The sequence below is a fragment of the Struthio camelus genome, chromosome 1, assembly GCF_040807025.1.
Source record: "Struthio camelus isolate bStrCam1 chromosome 1, bStrCam1.hap1, whole genome shotgun sequence".
NCBI classification, from domain to species: domain Eukaryota; kingdom Metazoa; phylum Chordata; class Aves; order Struthioniformes; family Struthionidae; genus Struthio; species Struthio camelus.
Window position 1 is genome coordinate 63699097 of NC_090942.1, and position 27521 is coordinate 63726617.

The 27521-nt window shown below is 38.0% G+C and overlaps 2 protein-coding genes across 9 annotated transcripts in view; one reads left to right on the plus strand and one right to left on the minus strand.

The window, feature by feature from the left end:
- Positions 1-216: 216 nt before the first annotated feature.
- On the plus strand, positions 217-13659 carry SYCP3 (synaptonemal complex protein 3). Of its 5 annotated transcripts, none has more exons than XM_068945063.1 (8): positions 726-859; positions 2739-2886; positions 4552-4627; positions 5676-5710; positions 8117-8234; positions 9305-9404; positions 11083-11181; positions 13278-13463. In XM_068945063.1, the coding sequence occupies exons 2-8, from the start codon at positions 2757-2759 to the stop codon at positions 13461-13463; spliced, it is 744 nt and encodes a 247-aa protein (XP_068801164.1). In that variant the 5' UTR covers positions 726-859; positions 2739-2756. The 5 variants fall into 5 exon arrangements, with proteins under 5 accessions (XP_068801188.1, XP_068801164.1, XP_068801174.1 ...); XM_068945073.1 differs by lacking the exon at positions 726-859 and adding an exon at positions 1037-1054; XM_009679967.2 differs by lacking the exon at positions 726-859 and adding an exon at positions 13527-13659 and having other exon boundaries at positions 2618-2886; positions 13278-13382.
- Positions 3848-27521, minus strand: part of CHPT1 (choline phosphotransferase 1) — a 30304-nt gene continuing 6630 nt past the window's right edge. Inside the window, exons 2-11 of one of the 4 annotated variants that reach the window (XM_068945030.1) lie at positions 25647-25794; positions 24437-24578; positions 20678-20762; positions 18933-19064; positions 18330-18488; positions 17644-17769; positions 17015-17125; positions 10122-10268; positions 5535-5560; positions 3848-4834 (exon numbers count right to left, since the gene is read on the minus strand). In XM_068945030.1, the coding sequence (XP_068801131.1) occupies positions 5555-5560; positions 10122-10268; positions 17015-17125; positions 17644-17769; positions 18330-18488; positions 18933-19064; positions 20678-20762; positions 24437-24578; positions 25647-25794 (1056 nt within the window). In that variant the 3' untranslated portion in view covers positions 3848-4834; positions 5535-5554. Of the gene's footprint in view, positions 4835-5534; positions 5561-9397; positions 10269-12577; positions 13607-17014; positions 17126-17643; positions 17770-18329; positions 18489-18932; positions 19065-20677; positions 20763-24436; positions 24579-25646; positions 25795-27521 lie in introns of those variants that run through there. The other 3 variants (XM_068945045.1, XM_068945022.1, XM_068945040.1) reach the window with 3 other exon arrangements.

Consider the following 27521-nt stretch of genomic DNA (forward strand, 5'->3'; position numbering starts at 1 on the left):
CTTTCAGCATCTTTCCCTCTGAAAACAGATCTAAAGGTAAGAGCACAGGCGACCTGCACCATAGCAGTCTCTTTCACAGGCTCTTTTGTTGTCTAAGCAACACCTTGAAGCTGTGTCTGAGGGGGGGGGGAAAAAAAAGCAAATCTTCAGCTGTGCGAGGTTTAACGCAGTTTCAGAGTGAATCAGAAAACAACAAAAAACCTTCCTTGAAGGCAGACCCCTGTCTCCCCGTGGGTACGAGGCTGAGGCTCCGTTAGGCGGAGGAGGGCGAGTCTCTTCAGCGTGGCGCTACACGCGTGGTGTTAGCAAGTCAGCCGTTGCAGGGGGCGGTTGCCCCAGTTAAGTGCTTTGGGCTGTCAATGATTAAAGGCCGAGGTGCAGTTTCCTTCGTTTGGGCTTTTGGGAGGCTGTTTGGGTGTATTGAATCTCCAAGCGCCAGGACGCGTCGCGGCTCGGGGGGAGGGGGCGCCGCCGCCCGGCCTTTTTCCCGCCCTTTCCCGCGGGGTGGGTTAAGGGCGGGCGGGGGCGGGGCTGCTCCCCCGCCCCCCGCCAAACCAGGCTCAGCCTCCGCTAAGGAGCGGAGGGCTGCGGGGAGGCTCCGGCGGCGGCCGGGGTGAGGGGTTTTGGCAGGGGGCGGTGAGGGAGGAGGAGGACGGGTCGCAGTGGGGCTGAGGGGGGCGAAGGGCAGCTGGGCAGGGAGTAGCGGGCAGGTGATGGCCGTGGCGGCGGGCCGGCCGCCGCCTCCCTCGCCGCTCTGAGGTAAAAACGGGGGAGCGCCCTCAGGCGGGAAGCCCCGCAAGCGAGACTCGCCTCAATACTGGTTTATCCGTGATCTTCGCGGGCAGGAGGAAACAGCGAGGTGGGTTCCTGGGAAAGATCTTCATTAAACAGGCAACGGCAGGCTGAGGAGATTTTGAATCAGCCGAAGCAAGGTAGTTAGGCGGGGTGGGGGGAGGTTGTGTGGGGACGCGGGGCTGCCTAAAGCCCTCGTGTCGGGGAGCCCGTGCTTCCTGTGCTGAGCGCCAGCACAGAGACCTGCGTGCCTGCCTGGGAGGTAAGCTGGCGAATAGATACCTTTCTTTTCCCGCTCGCGGTTTAGAAGGCCAAGAGGTTTCTTTGGCAGGACGACCAGGCACAGTGAGATGCCTTACCTGACCTTTCCGCCTGAAGTCATGTTTTCACCAACCGCTGTAGTTCAAAATCGCAGCATGGCCGTATGAGTCTTGAGAAACTCAGAGCTGCCCTAACTTTCCTCTTATTTGAGGATACTTTCAATGCAAGAGGTTTCGATCCTTCAGTCAATAATTTGAGGAGAAGTTTCAGTCTTTTTTTTTCAAAGAAACTTGTACTAAGTTTTAGAAATCTTTGCTTCAAGCTATACAGAGAAGCACCAAACAGAAAAACTTGAGCATTAAGACTTGGATATCAAAAAAGTAGTGTTCCTTAGCAGCATAAAGGGGTCATGTTGTATGTATCCAGGTAGCACATGGTTAAAAAGGCAAAGGTTGATATTTTCATAGGTATAGGCTGCCAATTCATGGATCAGGAATAGGACATTGCAGCATGTGAGACAGCTGTTAATGTTGAGGGGGACTTCCAGGTCCTGGAAATTTGTAAGATTTTTACTAGAGTTCTCATTCTCTGTATGAGAACTGAATTTTCAGAACTACGGTTAGAAAAAAACATTGATATTTCTAACTGTGTTGAACTGTGTCTAGAACGAGAAGTTTATCCACTGCAGGATACCATGCCTTGCTCAGTAGAATCAACTTTGGAAGACAAGATACTTGCAGTGCATTTGGTTTTTTTCTTACTCCTTTCCTCTTCCAAGTAGTCTTGTTACTTTTGGAAAGATTTTTAAAAGTATGTGCCATGTAACACTTAACTTGACGTACTTCATACCTCTTGCTTCCAAAAGTGAAGAAATATTTTAACAGGAGCTCTGTATCTTGATGTTTTTTATTATATTTATGTATTATTTCTGTTGTTGATAAAGCACTAAGAAAAAGTGTTTTTATTTTGTCATTCACACATTTAATGATTACGACTAATATTCTTTTTCTCCAAAATAGATATTTTATTTCTTAAATATTTGTAAAAATACACAGTGTAAACATTTGCTTACTTTAGGAATTCACATTTTAATATTTTTTAAGGATTATGTTAAACTAGTAAAAAAAAAATTATACAAATTACAAATATGGAAACTACATTAAAAACACAGTGCAGAGACATAATAGCTACAAATTAAGAAAATTCAGAAATCGAATGTCGACCAGGGTTTTAAAAAATTACTTATGTGATTGTGTATCTGTCTACCTTGCATGGAATGGAATGTAGAATCAGATTGTTCTTCATGGTTTATCACTTCTGTATTCTGTAAAATAGAATATCAGCCTAGTTTTATGGGAAAGCAGTACTGAATAGGACAAAATATTTAATTAAAATTATGGAAGCTGAGCTGACAGGCACCTTAAGAGGTTATATAACTTACTTCCTTGATTTTCTGCAGAAACAGGTATATTCCCACTAGTTCTAGTATTTTAACCTGTTTTTAAAAACACCACTGATGGGTAATCCTGTGGATTACCTCACAAATTAATGAGTTCCACTGCTTCGGTATCCTTACAGGTGGGGACTGTTACAGGGATGTAGAAGTCACTGTAAGCATCAAAAGCAGGTTTGTCTTCAAAGTATTGTAGGAGACGTAATATAACAAATACAGCATATTGTTTTAGTAGGAGGAAAATCTCATTATGGCACCATCAGGAAGAAAGCATCAAGGAAAAGCTAGTAAACCAGCACAGGAAGATCAAGCCATGCCTGCCTATGACTTTCAGGAGGAAAGAAAAGAGCTGAGTGGATCTGAGGAAGATATTAGAGAAGGTGTTTATATCAACTAGATTTTCATTTTTTGAAAATGTGAAGTTTATGATATTTCTGACTATGAATAGAAATTAGGATATTTCTGTGTTAGCAAAGGCCTGATCAAGCATGTTTCATAATATTTCTGACAGTCTTCTAATATGGTTTTGACTGGTCAGGGAGAGAGCTCTTAAACTTATAGGTGGTACCTTAGAATAAGATTTTGTTATATGCTTTTATTACCTTTTTCCAATGTCATATCTTTCCATCACCTGGCTGCATTTAATATTGTGAGAAAAGGACAGAACAGAAGGAAAAAAGCTCTGCTAGCTTGTATGGAGCACTGAGCGGTCACGGCAATGCAAGATGAGCTCTACAGGGATGGGGAAGAGTAATTGGGGTCTTATACTGGCAGAGAGAGAAGGAGGCAGTGCTAGAGTTAGTGGTGAAAATTTAAAGGATAAAAGGTTAAGAACACTTCAGGAGGAATCTAAACAGAAGAAAAGAATGAGAAAGAAGCAGAGACATGAGAAAACAGTAGTCAGCCAGCAGATTCCTTTTTAATTTGGGGGGGGAGCGTGAACCTTGCTTAAAAATGTAGTTCTCATTTACCAAAAGGTAGTATTTTCATCAAGTGTGATGCAACTCCACTTCTTTTGGGTTTTATCTTTCAGCAAATATCTCTGGGCTTTGTTTATCTTCATTTTCCCCTTCTTGCTATGCTCAGACTAAATCTTGTACTTCCAGAGAGTAAATTCTGGGGGAAAATAACAAAACCAGCATCCTGAGTATCCTTCTGAGGCTTGCTTGGCAGCATTGTGTGAAACAGCTGATGGGCCGAATCAGCATGTTCTGGCCTTAAGCAGAGATGACAGCATCTAATTTATTTTAGACACTATATGGATCAAAGTGTATGTTCCTACAACTTACTGAACAAAGGGGTTGCAAAATTTGGAACTGGGAAAAATTTCTTCGATGTGGGTTTTCTATTTTTTTTTTTTTTTTTTGGTCCGCCACCATCATTTGTTGCAACTGAGCTGCCTCACGCTACATAGTTGTCTGCTGTCTTCAGGATAGCTTCTATGGCTGTGCATACTAACATACACTGCTTCAAACAATACAGATATTTATTATATTTGTATTATGTCTTATATTTTGGGTAACACACTTCTGGTTGAATTGGATGTAATCTTCCATCACTAAGGGAAAAAAATTTTGAAGTCTGACATCTCAGGAAATTTTCTATTTTTTTAGAAAAAATACAGTTTTGCTTTTTAAAGGGTCAGCACACAATTTCAGTACTTACTTTGCAGTAAAAGGAAATTCTTACAGATTGAGCTTTTTCAATTTTTTAGATTATTTTTACCTTTCAGAGTATTGGTATGTTGTGAGTTGGAGTATTGGTGGAGTAGTGGACTGAGAAACTAAAACTGGTTGAGACCAGTCTGGGGAGCTCAAGGCATTGTCAGCTTTAATCTAGCAGAAGAATTCATGGCCACCTGTCAACATCAGATTCAGAGTTTTAGGAGCTACATCTGTTTTAGCATGCCTAATGGATGAGAGCTGACCCATGAGACATGTGTAGAGAAGTGGGGTTACAGAAAAGTAACTGTACTTTTAATAATTCAATTTACTTTCTGTGAAATGTAAGAGATTTTTGTAAATTGTTTTAAAATTTATATCAAGGTGAAACACCAGTGGTGGACAAGCATGGCAAGAAAAGACCTTTGGTGACTCCTCATGTGGTTTCAGATGATGTGGGGTAAGATTTGGAATATCTTTTTTCAAAATGAGCAAGCAGTCTTAAATAGATACTAATTTCAGGTATTCAGTATGTTTGTTTTCCTTTTTTTTAACATTCAGTTCAGGAAAAAATTCAGGTGACAGATAATACATTAGCTGTAGGTGGGAAAGAAAAACTGACATTTATAATCAGTTCTGCAGCTTCTTTGTAGGTACTTTTGAATATCTGTGAAAAGATAGATATTTGTGTGAGTTCTCTAAATTCTATTTCTTTAAAAAGATTATTTAAGTTTTAGCCTAAATTGTTGATCGTTTCACTAAATTTTTCCCTCTAGTCTTAGTTGTTTGATGTTGTTAAAAGTACTTTAAATGATCCAACATGAAAAATAAACAATGTAAAAGTAATGAAAAAAATATATAGAGAGAATTTTTTTTAGCAAGAACAGTTAATTTGAAGATACTTTTTCCACAGGAGATCTCTTTTGTTTTCATCAACTGGAAAAAACTGTAAGATGCATAAACTTGATAAACATTTTTATCTACCATGTCACTTTTTACATTTGTCAGATACTGTACCACTGCCTTACACAGTGGTGTACACATCTTAAGAGTGCTATAGAAACAACCCTGGTATTTTTTGTCTTGAATTTTTCTTACTCTGTCAGTCATGCTGAGCTTGATAGACTTTTTTTCAGTTGATGTTCCAACTATATTTTGTATTTTCTTTTATGTATGTGGAATAAGCCTTCATATTTACCGTCCTTCCTTACTCCAGACCCTTCAAAGGCTTAATAGTACCTTTTTCTTAGGTAGTAAGTTAATAGACTCCTGTAAATTGATTTGAATGATCTTTTTAAATCTAAAAAAAGAAATCTTGCAAAAGAGGAAAGGAGTAAAAGTATCTTTTTTTTTTTTTTTTTTTTTACCTTGTAGAACAGCAGCGCTGTCATTGCTTGCAAGTAATAGACATGTGAAAAAAAATTAGACAAAGGTTTAAGCGTATACATCAGGTCTTAAGTAATTTATGCAGAAAACAGGCAAATAAATTTTTAAATAATATTTTGTAGGGGTGAAGTACAGAATATGTTGGAACGATTTGGAGGTAAGTAGGTGTACATTCTAATAAATTAAAACATATTTCATGTTTAAGCTGAAGAGTTGGCAACAATTCTTTTTCACAAAAGTAACTTTCAAGATTTAGATAAAATGTCTAATCATTATACTATTGGCTACAGCAACTTTCCAGAAAAAGTAATAATTAATATATCTAAATCGAACAGAGGGAAAGGGAAAGAAGGGAGTAAGTGCATGTAAAGGTAGAGGTAAGTATCAGCGTAGATGAATTATAAAGGGAGAAAGGGAAAGATGCATGAGTGTTTTTGATTTATCAATCCTATTTCTAATTAGAATAAAAGTTTCTTAACACAAGGATTAAGAGGCAGTGATTATATTCCAGAGCGACAGGACAACATGAGTTAGACAGCTGTTCTCACTCTCAAATTTTTGTTACAATGAGGTGGAAGAGACTGAGGATTGCAGGGGTGGAGGAACTAAAGGCATATAAATACAAAGAGAAGTGCCAAAGTAAAACAAATACTTCAAAATCTAGACAAAGAATGGCTGTGGGCTGTAGAGCATAGTTATGATGCAGAATGAGCTAGTAATCTGTACTTTGCACCTTCAGAAATCTAGAGAATAGGGACTCGGTATAAAAGGGAATTTCAGCAGTCAAGGGAAGAACAATGGAAGTTCCTAGCAGAGCCAAAGAATGAGGCTAAGTGCTGGTGATCACCTGGTGATGTTTGGAGAGAGATTTATGTATATCACCGTATATTTATGTACATCACTGTAATTTAGTCGTCAATAAGTGAAATCCTCATATGGTTTAAAGTATCCAGTTGAGTTGTAAATAGCTGACAGCTTAGAAAAAAGAGAACGCGTTTCACTGGTAAAGAATTTATAGTATATATTCACGGGTAATGTAACAAATCAGCAAAAAGCAGTGGAAGAAAGAGAAAACACCTTAGTACCAGTGTTGCCTCCTTAATAGCTTGTTGATACTTTTGTCACCATAGGTGTGAGTAAACGCCATACACAGTCATTGTTTGCATGTAGCTCTTAAGGTGAAAGAGGAGTTCGCAAGGAATTCCTTAATCTGTGAATTAAGGCTTTTTGCTGTTAAGGCAAATATTAGAATGCTGTTGTAGATCTAGATAGGAGGAAGCTTTCAACGTTGAATAGTAAGAAGCTAGGATTGCTTTTTACTGAAGACTCAAAGATAGGATAAAAGGAAGAAAAATGAATGAATCGGAGGATGCTGCTTGCTCAAAACTAATAGGGTTGGCATTAGCAGTGGCAGATGTCTCTGCCAAATTTGTCTCTCTAATTTGCTAATGTTTCCTGATATCTACAGCAAAAAGGAAAAGCAATTGCTTTATGTATTAAACGTAAGCTAAATATGACTGAGACAGTCATATTAACTGATATCAACTTGAATACTTTTAGAAAAGTACTCAGGGACTCTGAAGTATGAGGAATAGTTTGTCATTCATTCATTTAATATACTGACAATGATAGTGATCACATGCTTCTTTTATTTTTGAAATCTAAGTAATTTGAATGGATATTTCTCCAAACATTTGGATTAATGCTTTCTCTACAGAAGAAAAAAGACGTTTTAAAAGTATTAGCGTAACGGAATTCTGTAAAGGTCTAGAAATGATGAGCTGGTAGTGCAGCCATGCAGCTAAATTAATGAGAATTTTGATGGTGTGACTAAAATGTCATTAGACACTAGAGAAAAGAGCAAGATACCATTGCTCAGGTTGCACAAGACATCTCTAGGTTTGAATAAAAGAGAAATTACAGACTGGGAAATCTCCGGATACCACGTTTAAGGTGCACAATGTAAACAGACTGGATGCTGCTGCTCATGTTTTAAGCATGTATGTATGCTTACTGTACAGACGAAGTTCATCATGGATCATAATCAGTAGGAGAGCACATGATTCAGTGTGTAAGAAACTAATTAAAATGTATATAACAGAAGAACTGCAGCTACCCTGGATTCAAACTGCTGGACAGTTGTGTTTTGCTGCGTGCATCTGCTCAGAGCAAACATGACAGTGTAGCCGCAGCTGCCCTGCCCAAAGTCAAAGTGACTGTGGAGTCAAGTCATGGTGGGACCTGCTGGGTCTGGCCCCTGGGAGAGGTGGTATTCAAAGCAGATGCTAGTGAGGTCATTGGGGCCGGGCAGAGTTGTTGCAACACCAGAGGCCAGGAGTTGGGCAGGGTCTCTGGAGACTTAGGGAAGCAGCACTGGAACTAGTGCCAAGAGCCGGTAGAGAGAGACTCTTAAAGGAGCACCCAGGAGCCCAGACCACATCATTAGCCCTTTTCAATTAGAACGCACCTTGTGTGCTTTTCCAACGAAAAGGGAATCAACATCTTTAATAAAATGCATGTCTTGGTATACATAATTTCTAAATATTCTTTTGTCTTAATCCAGCTGACATTAACAAGGCTCTCCTAGCTAAGAGGAAAAGATTAGAAATGTATACTAAAGCCTCACTCAAAACCAGTAACCAGAAAATTGAACACGTTTGGAAAACACAGCAGGAGCAAAGGTAACATTTGCCCACGCTTTTTAAACATGTGAAGTCAAATTCCCTTTTGTGTCACAGCATGACATGGTCTTAGATGCAAGTCCTACCTATATGTCTAGTCGAGTGCTCTGTTTATTTTGACTCCAGTTGTGTCTGCTTGGTTCCATTGTCAGTAGCAGTTTAGCATAGCACTTTCTCTTTTGAATGAAGAAATTCAAGATTTGGAATTTTGAGAGCAAGGTACCTTATATGGCTGGGTTTACTATTTTATTTTTATGAAAAACTACCTTTTTTCATTTTAAAAAATGTTTTTATTTCTTTTAACTTCAGTTGGAATTTTCTATTTTATTCTATTTGAAAATTGAAAAATGCTCAGGAAAATTTTTTTTGGTTAAAAAATTATTTTCAAACACTGTAAACAATTTTTACACTATATAATAATGTCACTCTTGCCTCTGATGGCATGCTTAATTACTACTATGTCTGATACTACAGGTAGAACAAATTGCTGAATTTCCATTTTAATCTGTATCATTTTTCAATGTTTGTAACTATCTTGCTGTTTTTATTTATATTATATATACACTTCAAAACTTACATTGACAAGATGTAAGTTTACATAGAGGAACTAGAGCATAATGAACTAATGAATGAGCTAATTAATCTTGATGCTTCACAAGTTTTTCATTACAAACGCCTTGTACTAAAGCCATGATCTGTAGTTGGATTAAAAAAATATAGTAAATCTGAGACAGGTTGACGTTCTCTGTTAGCAAAAGAAGTTGTTTGCTGTCATTTGTATTTTTAACCTGATCATTGCATATGAGTGCTGTCTTATTATATGTATATAATTCATATTCAATCAGGGAAAAAAAGCATATTTGTGTATGTGTTTTCAGCTTTTCAAAACACACAGCATTCAGTTGGGGCCAGATATCAAAATATCATCTTGCTTTATCTATGCCAGCTCCTTTATTATGAGAGGAAAAATGTGTATAATATAGATATTCTAATTTGTACATGTAGACTTTTAGCTTCCCTTCTAATTCTTCATAGCATTTGTAATACTTATGGCTAGTGTCTGTTTACAGGCAGAAGCTTAATCATGAGTACTCCCAGCAGTTCCTGACTTTATTTCAGCAATGGGATGTAGATGTGCAGAAAGCAGAGGAACAGGAAGAAAAACTAGCAGTGAGTTTGCAGCACATGGCATTTATTTTACATTGTATATACAAGCAGAGAACAGTGCTGTTCAGATACCAAGAGTGCAGACGTGTAAAAATACTTTATGTAGTTCAAAGAAAATATGAGATTGTTTGCCTCTTAAAAATTTCATTCACATTTGGTGACTTCCAAACCATAAATGTTTTAAGTTTTGGGATGTGTGGCAAAGTGAAGAGGTGGAGATTGAGACTGCAGTACTTTTTTCTAAGTTTATAAAGGGGAATAAATGGTACCCTAGGCCAACATATGGATTGGGAAAAGCCAAGACCATTATGGAGGAGAGAGATGCGCTGATTCTGTGCATCCATAGACTATGGGTTAGGGGAAGAGAGGATGATTATAGAAGAATTGTAAAGGCAAGTAGTTGTCTTTTAGCCCACCTTGTTTAAAAATGTCTGGGCAGGACAACTGCATGAGAATTTGATGATTAAAAGAGGATGGGAACTGTACACTGGAATGTAATCACATGACATTGCTGTACTTACTTGTACTCCCAGTATGTTTGCAAGCCTAGCTCTGCAGAGAAGGACCTGGGAGTGTTGGTGGACAGCAAGTTAAACATGAGCCAGCAGTGTGCCCTTGTGGCCAAGAAGGCCAATGGTCTCCTGGGGTGCATTAGGCAGTGTTGCCAGCAGGTCGAGGGAGGTGATCCTGCCCCTCTACTCAGCCCTGGTGAGGCCTCACCTGGAGTACTGTGTCCAGTTCTGGGCTCCCCAGTACAAGAGAGACATGGCACTCCTGGAGAGAGTCCAGCGGAGGGCTACCAAGATGATGAGAGGGCTGGAGCACCTCTCCTAGGAAGAAAGACTGCAAGAGCTGGGCCTGTTCAGCCTGGAGAAGAGAAGATTGAGAGGCGATCTCATCAACGTGTACAAGTATCTGAAGGGGGAGTGTCAAGAGGATGAGGCCAGCCTCTTCTCCGTGGTGCCCAGCAACAGGACAAGAGGCAACGGGCAGAAACTGAACCACAGGCAGTTCCATCTGAACCTGAGGAAAAACTTCTTCACTGTGAGGGTGACAGAGCATTGGAACAGGTTGCCCAGAGGGGTAGTGGAGTCTCCTTCCCTGGAGATATTCAAAACCCGTCTGGATGTGATCCTGGGCAATATGCTCTAGAGGGCCCTGCTTGAGCAGGGAGGTTGGACGAGATGATCTCCAGAGGTCCCTTCCAACCTAAACCATTCTGTGATTCTGTTTTGCTGTTCCCTGGGCAGCACGTTTCCCTGGGCAACTCTTGGGAATAGAGTTGGATAAGCAATCCCGATAGGATCATGGGATAATTCGGGTTAGAAGGGACCTCAGAGATCTCTCAGGGCTTTACCCAGTCTTCAGTCTTTCTTTCTTTCATAAGAACAAGGATACCTACAAGCACATCTAGCCCATGCATGCAAAAACAGTCTTGGAGCTAGCATAGTAGAAGCAAACCCCAGTATGAGAGCAGTGCAGATAAAATCTCAGCGGGGTCCACGTAACCCTGCTTCATCTACCGTTCCCTGACCTCTCATCTCTGTAGATGTCCCAGCGGAGAACTATATTATAAGACTCAGATTTCCAGTGAAGGCAGAATTTGATTCTGACAAATGACAACAGTGTTGCTGTCCAGTTGCTTTTGGTCAACTAATATGATTTTTTGCTTCTCCTTCAGAATATGTTTCGTCAGCAACAAAAAGTTTTTCAACAGGCAAGAATAGTGCAAAGTCAGAGACTGAAGACCATTAAGCAGCTGTATGAGCAGTTCTTAAAGGTAAAGTACACTTCTTAGAAGGCAGCTGATCTTTATCACATCAATTTTTAAAACTGTATTAATTTAGCCTTTATAAAATACAGAGATGTAAGGGCCATTTAAGGAAAACAACAGCCTTGCATGAATCTTCATGTTATGTTGTTAGTATCAATCTCTTTTTTTTTTTTTTTGTTCAGAACGTGGTTTCTTCTCTCTAGCCCTCCATATACTTTGCCTCTATTTAATAAAAGATGTGGTTGAATGTGTTCTCACAGGCATCTGATTGGCTCACCTGTTTCAAATATTTAACCTTAGCCCTCAGAGCATACTTTCTAAACAGAACTCAGTTTTGTGCTAGTTTAAAGGTTAGGCATTTGTCAAATCAACAGGATTTTGTCTCGTCTCTTAGATTTTTGGTAAGAAAACTGATGTCTAAAAAGGCGAAATTTCACTACTTAAAAAAGCAGCACTGGTTAGAAAGGGTTTTCCTTTCTGTAACCTAATATTAAAGGTTAACGTTCACTAAGATACCAACAAGAAGTATTTGACAGAAATAACAATTTATGGTGAAAAGAGGATGGTTCTTCAGCTGGATAGCTATAGAATCGGTTCTGTTTAACTTTCCTGTTGCTTCATGTGTAATTCTTGTTTTTGCTGGCACTCCCTACAAATACTGGTTTTTTGGATGGTGCATACAGAACGTGTTATATTTTAAACATATGATTCACAGTTAAGCATTAACTGGCCCACTAAATATGAGGTAGTTGTTAACCTTAAAACATATACATTTTTCTTACTTCCTCATCCGCCGTTTTAGTATATGAAAATCTTCAAATATGGGTGAAATAAGTATACTGAATAAAGGCTTTCCTGATCAAATCTGACAACTTTGTTTCTTCTTAATCAAGTATTAATGTAGATTTAAAAAGTAAAAGCCTAAGCCCACACTGCTTGTTTTTTGAATTTTCTGTGGCAAGCAACATCTCTGTTATGTTGACTACAAATTAAAATATTTTATTTTTTCCTATTATTATCAAACTTGACAGCTAACATATTATACAGGAAAGAGTGACTTGAGTACTACTAGTCAATAATTTGACTTCTTTTATCTAAAAATGTAAGTCTTTTCTGTCATTTTAAATTAAGAAGAAAACACTTGATTCCTCAGTTCCCTTCCCCTGCTATTTCTATTTGAGTTATGAGAACTCTAATAGAAAGAAAAATTACAATACTTTAGATATTTGGTTTTGTAGTGAGTGCAGAGGCAGAGTAGGTTCAAGTCTTAAGTTTCTGAAAAGCTTTAATTTCTATTTGAGTCACTTCCCCACTATCTCCTTTTTTCATGAAATTTCAGTTAGCTACGAGGTCTCTTTTTTTTTTTTTTTTTCCAATCAATCAGGCAGCTTTGAAAAGTAAATCCAAAATAGAGCAACTTTTAGTTTTAGAAGTTGAAATTAACAGAGGATGTTACAGAAATGTGAAAATAAATAATAATTGTTTTACAATGTCTTCATCAAAGATGCGAAATCAAAGAGAATTTCCAGTAGTGCTATAATTTTTTTTCCTCTGAGAACATCAAAATGTAGCACTCAAGCCTTAAATAAACTTAACTTTAAATACAAGTCAAGAAAAACATGACTACACACATGCATAAAGTTAGACATAACATTACGTATGAAAGAAAGGATAGCCAGTGAGCTTTACCTTTGCCTGTTTGAGGAGTAGTATGCAAAGGGGAGGAGATTTAACCTTTTTTTTTTTTATATTCTTTAGTTGTAGCCTCCAAGTTTGTCATTATATTAAACTGTACATCTATCATTTCTGATAGATGTCTGTCTAAGCTTTTTTTGAAGTGCAGGATACTAACTGAGGCCTCACAAATGCTGAGTGGAGATTTTTTCCTTCACAGCATCTATATTGTTTAAACAGGAATGTAGATTGGAATCTAGAGTCCTGTACAGTTTGTGTTTCAAGTGCTTGACAAAATTTATTTGTAATTGAGTCACCAGTGCTGCTATAAAAATTGTAGACTGAATAAAGGATAGGTGGTGGTGGTTGTTTTTTAACTGAAACTCCTCAATGTCAAAGTGTTAAATTAAGTTTTTCCGTAACTTCAGAGCATGGAGGAGCTGGAGAAAAACAATGAAAGTCTTCTAGCTGGTGCACAAAGTGAACTTCGCAAAGAAATGGCTATGTTGCAGAAGAAGATTATGATGGACACTGTAAGTATTGCATTTATAAAAAGTCAGTTAAATGCAAAAATAGAGCATTCTATAAAAAAAAGTCATTTGATATTCATTTAATTAGCTCAGGGAATCAGATTTGGTATGGCATTTGTTCAGTATTATCTCCTTTTCTTGTAACAGCAACAGCAGGAGATGGCAACTGTTCGCAAGTCTCTTCAGTCCATGTTATTCTGATGGCTCAATGGAGAAACAACTTTTACCTAAGTAACATGATACAAGTATAGGCATTAGCCATAGAGAAGTACGTTAAGATTTCAGTGTTGTAAGTTCCTATTAAATGGTTTCATGGATTGTTCTAATCTCATGTCTGATAATGTTGTAAGAAGGTATATTGGTAAGTTCATTATGGGGGGGGGGGAGGGGAGGGCGAACGCGAAACCACTTACTATTTGGCCAATTAATCTTTAACTACTTTTTACTCACTTTCATTAGCATTGGACTGCTTGAATTACTTCAATTCTTATAATGCCAAATTGTGAACCACAGGCAAAATTAATGAAAAATACATTACATAGATTTCGCACAACAATTTTAGTCTTTTAGGTACATTGTGCAAATAGAAGTATTTTTCCAAAGCTACAGAATTTTAAGACTGTCACAGTTTCAACACTTAGCCTGACCTATCAGCAGTTATAAAAGGTAATGAAGTATGACATAGCTTGTGTGAGATTGTTAACTAATGTATATTGTGGTAAATTAAGGTAAACTTTTAGTCTTTTGCTGTGCAATGCCTTGTAATATTTTATTACCAGTAGGAGACTAAGAACTGCTGTAACTTTTCCAGAAGGAAAGATTTCATTAATTGCATTAGGAATTAGTATCATGGCTTTATAATGACATCTGCTTAAATAAGCACAATTAAACACTACTATATGCATTTTAGGGTATATAGTGCTTGCAGACCCCTGCTGAAGTAACCTAGCTTATATAGCTGGTACAAGCTATTACAGCCCTTAAAATGGAATATTAATTTTTGCAGTTTCAAATGACTAGCAGTTTAGGGAAGCTTAGGTTTTAAGGAGAAATGCTTTATCTTTCATGTATCACATTACAGTAAGTTGATAACATTTAAACAACCAGCTTAGTGTGCCTGCAGTTTGTTTCTACAGAAAGCCTGTAGGTTGAAATATTAGGTAGTACCTGAAATATTTGCTGCTTGGGTTCAATACACTACAATGCAAAACCCACACAGGCATTCCCCACGCCACCCAATGTGATGTTTTCTTAACAATGCATTTCAAAACCAGTCCATACAGATTCTCTCCCCCACCTCTTACTAGCATTTATATTTTGGAATCAAGTCATCTGCTGACAGCTCCCCAGTTTAGAAAGACAGATTAATGATAGCTAACTTACTTAATAGCTGAATTTTCTATAAGCTGCAATGGAAGTTGAGTGAGTAACCAGTATGGAGCTGTTAGGACTCAGGGAAAGAGCAACAACTGAGAACATGTATTTCTAGAATACTGTCTGAGAAAGTAAGAGCATGTGGTGGGTAATCAGGTAACTACACTGATCTGTAATTGTGGTACTCAGTCTCTGATGAGGATATGTGATGATACTACGAAATACAGTCAAAAATTTTAGCTTGATATCTTTACTATGAGGGTATTTTAGTATTGCCTATTTCTAGTTTTCTGACTGACTCATCCTTAGTTTTCTATCATCCAGATAACTCAGCTGTATCTTTTAAACTACTTATACCTACTACTGCTACCTGTCCCCTGTTTTTCCTGCAGCACCCTGGGGAACCAAATCTTCTCACATTAGAGAGTTGCCTACCTCTTCTCCTACTCTTTACTATTTTCCCTTCTGTTTGTCAGGGTGTAGGCCTGGGTGTTGGCCAAGTCCATTTGTAGATGCTCTGTCTTTCCCAGCTTTGAAGAGGGACTACTTGCACTTATTTGGAAAGGGGAATGAACTCCTAGTCTGTATTATTCACTTGAAATGCTATTCCTTCAGCTAATTTGATAGAATTAGCCCTCAAGGGTATGAATATAACCTTCTTATGCAGGAACATGGTAGGTAGATAGCAACTATAGATGCTATTCCCCTCACCGTGCCCCCAAATTTAGCAGAACATACACCAGTCTGGAAGGTCCCTGAACATCTCCAGCAGGTTATTTTGCCTTTTTTTTTTTTTTAATTAATGGGCAGCAGCTATGCAGCTGTTAATGGTAATTGTTTTTAAAAACAAACTATAGCAGTCTTTATTGTACAGTTCAAGAAGGATTTTATGAATTCACATCTCGGCTACAAAGTACCAACTGGAAGTGATAGTGAACACTTACATTCAACAGTTTTTTTTATAGAAACCATATTAAATACCGTTTTTTAAAAAGGATCTTAAGCCTTTAGGGCATGTCTCTTTGCAGTTCATGCTTTGCTGGTACAGATGGCTACTTTTAATAATAAGCTACTTTTATTCAGCTTTTCTCTAATGACAACAGCAACGAGTAGAACCTGAAGAACAACCCTTAAGCTAGGCCCATTTTGTTATCTGATGGCTCTGTTCTTAAGGGGCTGATACTGGGGCCTGACTTACTTACTCTTTTAGACAATTTCTATACATAAGGTTTTAATTCCTTGAAGTTTTGTCTGGAGAAAGTACAGCTGTACTCAAATTACACATCTAAACTAACATAGTGATAGCAAACAGACTTCAGAGGGAATTAAATATGAGTGGCTTGTATTGTCACAGTTAAACAGTCACAGTCATGTAAGTTTATCGAACAACTTAGTCATTCACTTGTGCAGCTTCACAGATACAAGTTAGGGTAGATAAAGCTAATGTCCTCAAAGTACCCAACCACCTACAGTGTAGCTAATGATGTAGTACAATGAGGCAAATAACTTATTATACCTGCAAACTAGAAACTGACCTTGAAAAAAAAAAATGCAAGCTACAATTGTATTTAGTAACAGTAGGATATATTCTTAGATACTAGAGAATGAATACTAAAGGCATTCGTAACAGTATTTTGAAACAGAGGAAAGTTTTCCTGATCTGTTTCCTTCACCCTAATGATTCAGTACCTTTTTCTTTAGAAATATCAGGACCAGCATTAACTACTAGTTTCACCTCATGGATGCCTCATGCTACCAGTCTTAATAATGCAGTATTGATTTTATCAATACCTCTGATTATCACTTCACAGCAGTTCTAAGAAGACTTGAGAAACTAATGCTAGGAGAACATTAGTTACTTGGTCTATAGAAAAGTGAAACTCCTCTTAGAATTCCGATTGGCAGCACTTTGGGTTGCAGTCTACATGCACCAGAACAAAAGCACAGAATTCAAGTTATCTAACAGGAGAGGGCAAGTTTTGAACATTGGTATTCATGATATTAAGTAACAGCTGCAGTGTCTAGAACTCAGGGGAAATGCATCCTGGCTCAAAGTATTAATCACAATAAAATCTACAGGACTTTGTATATAGTAATTATCACATCTGGTAGTAATCTAGGACAGTGAGCTTTCTCATAGACTATTTCCTTGAAAAGCTTAATCTGTCTTCCCAAAAAAGAGAGGCTGCTTCATTCAGCATTCCCCTAACTGCTTCTCCTCTTCTCCTTGATATATTTAATCAGTCATTATGGTTTTGAACCTGTTCAGGAGCTTGATGAGATGAAATTCTGAAGACATGTATATGAAGATGAGCAGCAATCTGTAGGCATACACCAGTGGCATATCTCAGCATATCAAACAAGGATATGAACTTGGAAAAGAACAAGACAGAACAAGTTAAAAGCAGAAATATCTTTCAAGATCGTCCCTACTAGAAATTCAGCTATACTTTACTCAGAATCTATCCAAGGTGACAAGTTTTATAGGCATTTTAAGAGTTCGATACAGATTGATCTAGTTTGTCTGGGAAAAAACAAACAAAAAACCCCCCACAAGCCCCCACAAACCAGTACTGAGCCCTAACTCAAGACTGAAGACCAATAAACAAAGTTTAATCTGCATTTAGCAGAATAACTTTGAGCAAATCACCTGAACTGAAGCATTATTACAAGAAAGATCTGTAACGTTATTTTCACATCTCTGTTCCAAGGAAAGAAAGCCAGTCCGTCCCAAAAACATAAGTTTACATTGTATCCTGGCACTCCATCCCCAGTGACAGCTGAAATCAGAGGAAGTCTGAACAGCGGAACAGAATAACAGGGACAATTCTCAATCCATTCCTTTACATTTGTCTTTTCATGTGTAACATATTTAAAACAAAATGCTTACCAATGCTATCCATAGAACAATATATTCATCAACAAAACTGTTGAAGTACTGGTCCAAAAACAGAAGCCCCGGCCCAATAAATGCAGTGTCTTGAAGAGAGATTTCACTTTTTGTCATGTGAGCCACCTATTAAAAAACCAAACCAAACAGAGCATCAGCTGGCTGGATTACTGTTGTTAGCAAATATGTAGTAGGGCAGATTTTTGTAAAGCGCTGACAAGGTTTTTAAATCCAAAAGAGATAAAATTTTATCTATCTTATCTCTCATTTTAATGATAAAATAAATTAATTTTTCAGATAATTAAGCTGGAAGTCACAGCACTGTTGTAAGGCCCTAGCTTGAGGGGCCACAGTTTTGACAGTAAAGACATTATATACATTATATATACAATATATAAAAATATATAATATATACATTATGTTATTCCTCGTAGTGAGCTAAATAAAGCTTTGAAAGTTCTAAACAAGTACATTCAACAATAAAATATATTTGCATCAATGTCAAATATAATCTCTCTATGGAAGCCTAAGTAGTCTAGTTCAGTGTTTTGGTCATTATAAAATTGGCAACACGACAACAGAGCAGAATGGGAGAACTTTCATAGCACCCACTGACCTAAACAAGCAAATCTTAAACATGGAGTGGGTTCTTAGCTAAGTTTAGAAATGAAACAAAGATTCCTTACCACTAACTTCTGGGAGATCTTAGCATTCACGAATCCAAATGTCAAGACATATAGGCAAGGATGTTTTTCAAACAGCTGTGTTGTAGATTTTTTATAGATCATAATGGCCAGTGTAATAAGTAGTCCAATATTTAGGCCTGGTGAAAGAACACTTGTTCCCTGAAATACAAAGGTACAAATGATTATTCTTAAGTTTGAATCACAACATATTGTCTAGATTTTATACTTACTGCAACTCCCACTCAATAAAGCAACTAGAATTGCTCAAAACTCAGGGAAATTTGTTTAGCGCTATGCTGATGCTATTCATATCCTTTGCAGTGACATCTAATCAATTTTATATAAAAAAAAAAATTCCTTGCTTGTTCCTGTGACAGAAGACATCCAATAATAGGTATAGAGAAGACGACAAGTAATGAAATCTCTGCTTCAGCCAATCAACACTCAAAATATAATGAATAAACAGCACTGAAGTGTGAAATTTGTTTGCTAGCTTGCTTAGATGCTTAAACTGATGAAACTCTTACGGTAATCACAAGTCCCACCTCTTTTGCTAGCAACATAAATTATTCAAACCCCATTCAGATTCTTAAAGCAACTTACTGCTATTGTAGATCCGTTCTTTCCAACTCCACCACCAAAAATGACACGGAAGTAATTGAAAAAAGAAAGCGCTGTTCCAGACAGTATTCCAAAAACTACCAAGAACTTCAGTTCTAAACCTATCAAAGGGACCTTAGCAGAAAAAGCAAGAGGAAGATGTTAAAAGTCAAGGATAATGGCATTTTAAAGCAGCGATTAAAAGGCTGATGATATCTACTAAACAATTGTTTTATCTGACCTATTGCTTTCCTAGGAACAAGCTCAGAAGGACAGTACAGAATTTGTTTCCTTACTAAGGAGACAATGGATTTCTTTTAGAAATTTTAAACTCCACTTTCGAGTATTTAAGGTCTGGTCTTGAAATGCAGCTAGATTTTATCGTATTTGTCCTTACAATGATTTTCAGATTTTTTACTACATAAGCAAAAAGCTTGATACAGACTACTGCATAACCAAGGCACAGGGGGGAGAGAAGGACAGTTCCTCCTACTTCAATGGGTTACACAATACAGAACCACAGGAAACACAAACACCATCTGTCATCTGCTTTGTGTTTTGGTACCTATTGTTCGTATGCTGTATCTTCATATTTAGAACAGTATCCAGATAGAAATTTTAAATAAAGTTACCTTTCAGAATCAATTGCAGTTTCAAGGAAACTTCCAAAGGCAGCAGCAGATTAAAGAAAAAAAGGTAGCAATTGAAACTACTGACTGTATGTTTTTGAATATAGATTGTTTTGAGATACAGCATAACTACCACATATTTTAATACTGACAAAAACAAAACCCCAAACATAATTCACTAGGATTTAAAGTATAATGCACCTAACTTTGTTTTCCAACATGAAAATAAGCTGTTGGAAAACAGAGCAAAAGTGCTTTTCAGGATGGGGGAAGGAAATAATATTTAGATAAACATGTCATAATTGTCAAATAAACTAATGAATTAGTCCAAATTATTGGTGGTTTATATTTAAATTAATTTGCATTGGTTATCAATACCATGGAATGATCTCAGTTTGTGTCCTGTGACCAAACAGAACTATACATTTCTGAGTAAATGGACTAGAAAGGATCAAGAAGTTAGTCTAGTATACTTTTGATCCCTTCTACTTAAGTGTATCTTTAAAAATCAGAATGAAAGCTAGAGATAGGAAATGCTTTTGCACAGAAAATACTTCTTTAAATATAGATATTTACATAGTTAGAAATACATTTAGAAGCCAGAAGGCTAGAATCATGAATGTTAAAAATCTAGTACATCTCAATTGACATGTAAATACGGTTAACTTAACCACCCCACCCCCAAATAACGCCCTAACTTCATCCCATGTTTTCTTCAGATTAAAGCATTTAATCCTTAAGTTTTGAAATAAAGCACCATGTAAGAAGTCATTTCACTGAGCAGAAATTTGTGTCTTACAATAAAATATACAAAGGGAAAAAACACAAACTATTTGTTAAGGCTTAAGAATGATCAGAACATTAGTGGCAGGTTGGAAGTTTACATATGGCAGATGGGGTCTTTTTTCCTCTATATAGCTCTAAATTCATGCATAGGGAGTCACACCATTTTATCAAAGGGAACTACAGTGTAAATACAACCTACAGTCCATATTGGTACAGTAAGCTATAACAGAAGATTAGGTGACTACTAAACGTTGCTAATACTTGCACAGGATAGCTTCCAATACCATAGGAACTCTGAATACGTAACAGGAGCTGAATACTCAACACGCTTACCTTATAGTCCCATACTGCTGTTCCACCACATGCAGATATTAAAAGGAGCATTGTTATGGCTAGCTGAACCTCAGTTACATCAAGTCTAGGAAGAATAAAAAAAGGGGAGATCTAATTCAAGGAAAAAAATCAGTTTGCTGTGTGCAGGGGAACAAAAAGCAACAGTTACTTTAAGTTACCTCCTCAAGCCATGAAATGCATATGAAATATGATTTTCCTTGACTGAGGAAGATACTCTAAAGGGAGGCATGCATCCTTCGTTAACATTTAAGATTACACCCATGCTCTTGATATACAGCCAGCTACATATAAATTTAATATAGGAGAAAAAGCTTTATTTAATACCTTGTTAACTATTTGATGATTTTAAACAAATTTACAAACTTACTGCTGTGTAAGTATCGAACCAAGTTAGAAAGTTAAGTTCGCAGTAAATGCAACCAAACCTTTCCATTAATAGCATATCATACAACAGTATGAGCCACGAACAGCAGGTTGGGACAAAAGGGATTTTTAAGCCTTATTAATATTAAAATATGACAGATATTGCCTGCAAAAGATAAGGACAATATTTTGAAGATTGAATCAGTGGATAGGTAAGCAACTGTCCTCTGTTTCCTAGGGTATATGACTGATGTGTTACTTTTCCTACAAAACCTTAAAAAATACACAGAGGTGGCCTTGCACTCCCTCTGGAGCCTGGATTCTACCTTTTTTTCAGTTCTTGGACATGGTAGCCACACTCTGTCTCACTGAATTTGATTATTGAAATGTTTTATTTTGAGAAGACCTGAATATGAAATATCTCTGCTCTGGAGAAAGAATCAATACTTTCAATAAAGCTTAAAAAAGAACAACATCTAAGGTATTATGCTACTGAAGATTCTGAGACAAGTACCATGTCTTTGTACTAAAGGTGCGATCCAACCACAACCTTTAAAATATAACACTTCCTTAAGCAGTTAAAATACATTTGCTCTTTTAAGGTACTATAACCAAAGTATACACATATCATTCCTTGCTTATCTGTTTGCACAGGAAACTGTAGTTTTAAAGGGAGTTAGGAACCGACTCTTAGCTAATGGAAAACATTTATCTGATGTGGATGCCCACATTAAACTCTCTTCTTTCATTTGAAAAATAGTGGTAAAATAGGCTAAGTTTTATCACATGCTTCAAACAGTCTTAGAAGAGTCAGTATTTAAGCAGCAACTAGACAATACGACACATTGCTCTTCATTGCTCAAAGCCATTGGAACTGGGCAGTCCTCTCCTTCCGCTGCTCTTCTGCTCACTCGCTTGCATTAGTGGTGGTACTCATATGACTGTAAGGTGAGCCAGTTCAACTTGCTAGCCTAGATTAAATTTTTATTTTCTGCTAAATGAGTTGACTCAAAGTCAAATGACAGAGTCCATGCAGGCAGAAAATGGGAGTGTGCTGCTGGGAGTGGGTTTTCTGCTCTCTTCCAGGGATAGAGCTTTACAGTAGATCAGCTGCTGCTGTAGTTGCACAATAAACATGTCATGCAAAAGCATTCAGATGCCAAGAATTCAAGTGTTTCAGAGTTTGAACTCTGTACTAATAAAAAATAAGATTTCCAAGCTGTACTGCCGTTGTTGTTGGGGGGTTTTTGTTTAAGACAAGAACTTGAAGTTGAATCATTACATGTACCAAAATTCAGTATTTCAACTTTCCACAGAGGCTCAGACAGTTGGTGGCACCACAGTCCATCTTCTGTACCTTTTACTAATTCAGCACAAGTCAACAGGGTCCAAAGATTTTTCTCAGTATTTTACGGTATTCTGTATAACCTGACAGCAGCACAGTACCCAACTGCTCCAGTCCTTGCTGTGATCAGTGCTAGGACTCTCATCCATCATTTGACTCCTAGAAGTCAGAGCTGCTAGCTGAGGAACAGCATCAATGAAAGCTTCCATCCATGTTATATATTATAGTTAGAGCAGTAAACTATTGACTTTGTTTAGACTCTCATCTCCATGCTTAAGAGAAATAAAAAAGGAATAACTTAGAAGATATTTCTAATGTTAACAAAAAAAGCTTAAAACTGCAAGTCTCAAAAAAAAAACTGACCTGTTTTCACTAAACAGAAATAAGTTCTTAGAACAGTTGTGTCTATTTAACTTCAAAAAGCAAACATGGAACACATGTGTAAACCCCGACACCTTCCAAACTGTTTGTACTGTGCGCTGTATTTACATAAAATCTACTAAGTTTTTATGAAGAAGTTTTTATGTGGTATGGGAGCCCCTCAGTGCCTTCCTGATAGGAGAAAGTCATTCTCACATTTTATGCATGAACAAAAGGCACGGAAAAGCAATCATTTGTTCAAAATTCCAAAGCTCACAGCATAGTCCATTTCCCTTCATGTAGTCCACTGTCTTAGGCACCGAGATTATTCTTGTTGACCCATCACTCTAAAACATCCATTCTTGTCTGCAAGACAGGATGTCCTTAATAATAATAATTAAAAAGAATAAAGAGGAGGGCTAAGCAGGTAGAACAGTTTTAGTTTGTGCAGCAAAATGCATTATGAGCAAGTAAAGAGAGCTTTTAGCATCACAAAAGAGAGCTTTCTTTTGAGACATGTTATCCAGTATGCATGGATAGCCGATTGCTAGCCTGTATGCCCAGCGATACTCAGACTTGCTAAAGGGCTTGTTACAGGTCAGAGCTAGGTAGTAATAGAAACAGGTGATTCAAAACATGACTAGAATTATCTGAGAAATAGCTTTCATTTATCACCTTTTTTTTTTTTTTTTGGCCAAGAAAGTCACTGACCTTTCCCCAGTCATCCGGCTGAGAGATTTACAATTGTAAACTGGAGTCATAATCAAGAACTTACTCTTTCTGTCTTCAGAAAACATTACAGAAGTGCAGCTCATTGTTTAAACACAGCAAAAGACCGCAGCTAGACGCACCATGGCTGTGGGAGGGTCCAGCATTTCCCATCTTAATAAGAGTTAAATTTAAACAGTTACCTTCTATACAAATGTCAATGACTCCTCCCACTACGGTTTGGGGAGAACAGACTAAATTTCTACCAAGCCATGAATAGCATCACAGGAATCAGTACAACTGTCATCTAATACAAAACCTAAAGGACATCAAAGGCAATATGAGCCAGATTAAAAACAAAGCCCCCAAATAAACCTGGGGTAGTTCAGCGTGCACTAGACACAGCTCTGTGCAGCTTCTTGCTAAAGGATGTTATAGATGCAATGAGTTTGTTCAAAGGAAGATTGAGCATGTTCACGGAGGAGAAATCCATTATCAGGGGAATTTCTCTAAAAAGGCACATGGGTTCAGATTCCCCTGAGCTGAAACCGGTGACTGGGAGACTAGGAAGGGAGGTATAGTAGATGCTTGCTCTGTTCTTACTCCTACATAGAGCACTTGTTTACAGTCCCTGTGGGCAAGACAGAGCTCCAGTCTCAGCCTGCATGGTGCTTGTGTAGGTTATGTGAATAATTCTGCAGACAAAAAAGTCAAATGCATGCAAATGAAGCATATGTAGCCAAAATCAGTTGCTAAAAGAATAAGTCCTGTACATAGGATAATGCAGAGTTTTAAAGTCCTTACCAGGTAGGACACAAGTCTGTTGGGGGCAGGGGGAGGGGGGGGAGAGAGAGAAGGAGGAGGGGACGGAGGAGGAGAGAGCAGGAAAAAAACAGAAGGAAATCAAGTAGCTTGCAGTCTCCAAGATTAAGTCACATGTAGTTCTAAAGATACCTACTTACTTTCCAAACTTTAACATGCCTGATACATATGTCTGCCAGTGAGCAGAATAGAACATGAACAGTCCCACAAAACAACAGAAAAACAACCAGTCTGGATTTGTTCCTAGTCGGATTGCTATGCAGGATCCCAGGACAACAAAAACTGAAAAGTAAAAATGAATATGTTAGTCAAATACCCTCTTTGCTTGCAGTTAAGAGAAATAAAATTACAAGGCATTTTCCATCACTGTAATGAAGTAATTATATTACTGCTCTTTTACTCAGTAGCTAACACCAAAGAGAGTCCCGGCAGGAGAGACCAAAACATTGGACTCCTTTTCTTCCAAGCGAGGGCTCCAGCTTCAAGCTCACTGCGGTCATTCCCTCTTCTCCTGGCCCTGGGACCTTGTGTTCTTTGCTACCAAGGGGCACAGCTCCACCACAGAGGCTGGGCTCAGGTCACCTAGACACTGGCACTTAGCACTTCTCCAGGAACTACGGAGAAGCAGAAAGAACATACCCGCTCCCAGGGCAAATGCTTCAGCCATTAAGCTATTATAGAAACATAAGTATTGCCACCAACAGCAGCTGGGTTTTGAAAAGTAAAACTGAGTGCGTTTTACTTTTCAGGGGCTCCAAACCAATTTTTTTCTTTAAATCACTCTTCGAAGGCACATAAATCATTCTCCTCCTAACTGCCTGGTTGGATGCCCTATTATCAAGCTGATTTTTTGTCACCTGGCTCCTAAAGCAGAACCCTTAACTTCATGTGGAAGTATCAGTCTTCTAGGTACTTGAGTACTTTAGTAGGCATCACCTGTACCCTGCTGCAGAACACATGCTACAGAGAGTAAAAGCCTGCCTAGATATCCTTTACTGATCTTTTTGTTCACAGTTCAGCTCATTTAGAGAGCTCTGTGTTGCTTCATCTAGAAGAGCGAGCAGAGTGCGTGGTACTCAACGTGTGCCAAAACTGCTGTTTGAATATCCTCCCTGATACTGCTCATGTACCTGAAGGTCCTGGCAGCCCAGGCTGCGTTGACCAGGAGATACCCTAAGAGGAGAGAAAAAAGGCAATCTGTTCTAGCTGATGCTGCTCTGAGCAGGGGGTTGGACTAGACGGTCTCCAGAGGTCCCTTCCACCCTCAACTATGCTGTGATTCAGCAGCTCCTCTTGACAACTGGCAACTTCTCTTTAAAACTAGGAGGCATAACAGTAGGTTAAGGCTACCTGTGGAAATAGAGTCGCAACCATGATCAAAGAGCTCTCCTAGAGGAGAACTGCTGTTTGTTCTTCTGGCTTGCTTCCCATCAATGGCATCCAGAGACTGGTAGATAAAAAGTCCTAATGCACCCAGGAGGTATGCCCAAAAAGGTGCCTGAAAGAGATTCATGTAAAGTGTCACTAGGCAGTTCCCAATTTCTTATCCAATAATCTAATTCGTTAAAGGTAAAATATCTTTTATCACAGAATTATACTACCTTGTGCTATTTGGCACATAGTTAATGGACCAAGCAAATTCTGTATGCTACCCTCTAAATAAATTGTAGTAACTTCTATAATGAACTACCCCAGATAAGCTAGTGAAAGAGATCCTTCTTGCATTTTATTTATCAAACTTAGCCCCGATTCTGCATCAAGACTGAGTTATTTTTCCATCTTAACACTGAAGTATTTCTACAATTATTTGTGTTCCTCATGCCGAAGAACGTTACGAGAATAAAATTATTCTTTAAAAAAGAAAATGACAGTAAAGCACTTAAGATTCTCAGCAACGTGATAGATACTTAGACAATTTTCTCAGATTTATAACGTACAGATATAGAAAACTATCATATTTTACTAAAGACTTCAGCTCTGAGGGAAGGAGATTTTTCCAACCTACAAAAATTGACTACGAATGTACTTTGGAAAAGAGTTTGAAGAATTTAAGCTGTTTACTAAATATGAAAGAGCAACTGTCTAGTTAATGTAGCTATAACAGTTGCAAAATAAGCTGTGAGTTATATTAATGCTGGTCTTGAGGTCCCACAGTAGTAACTTTCAAATGCATTAGTTTCATACACAAAGCCAGTATGTCTTTGTCCAGGAAGTAGTTTTTACTAAAAAATTACTTCTTACACTTCTTCCACAAAGTACAGGTCACATTTTTGTCCCAAGTGGATTACAGCTGTGTAACATTAGCCGTTAGAGCTGCTGTTCATGGAGAGAACAAAGGTAGGTATAAATGCTGGAAACAGCTTGCAGGTAAATATGTGAACAGCCAAAGGCAGTCTCAAACCTTAAGTCTTTTCCACTCCCAGGTAGCGGCCTGCGGCTGTGGCTTTACACCTTTGCAATTCCTCTCCTGAATTTCAGACAGGCTATACGATGATGTTTATTTCATAAGTCTAATAAAAGCTATTAAGTATATTTAGACAACAGATCAAATCTCAGTGAGCCTGTGGCTGAGAACACATGTAGAAATCCATGCAACTTGTCCATGCTCACATAAATGCAGTGTCACTATTGGGAAGACTGAAAAATGACAGCTGCAAATCAGTTGTGATACTTCGTAGGAAGGGACAGGAGCTCTTTTAAGGCAGCAGTAAGAATGTAAATGAGGTGAGCTGCTTCCCCAGCCCTTTTGTTTTCTCATCATTATACTCACTGACTTTGTTGGGAAAAAAAGTTATGCCTCAAATTAGATCAAAAACCAGATTCCTCCCAAGAACCACCATACCTAAGGGAGGTTCAGGTATGAGCCTAAAAAACAGTAACAGCTCTTCTGCTGTTATTTAAGACTTTCTCGTGTACTAAAGGCTGGCTGATAGACTATGTTATCATCTAGTTTTGTGTTTTCAATATGGAAACAATATTGTCATCAAGTCTAAGATTTCCTGCTCTCCGTTATTTGGATGATTTTATTAATAAAACATTCTGTCATTTAAAGTCGAATCGTACGCTGCTTTGCCCAGCCTCGAAGCAACAGACATTCAGAGAAGTGGGGATTCCAGTTATAGGTAAGAAGTCTAGATTTGTATGTACATAGAAACCTAGAAGAGTTATCAAGATTCTTCAAAACAGGCAAGGCTATCTCTTCCCTTAGTCCAAGGGAGCAAAGAA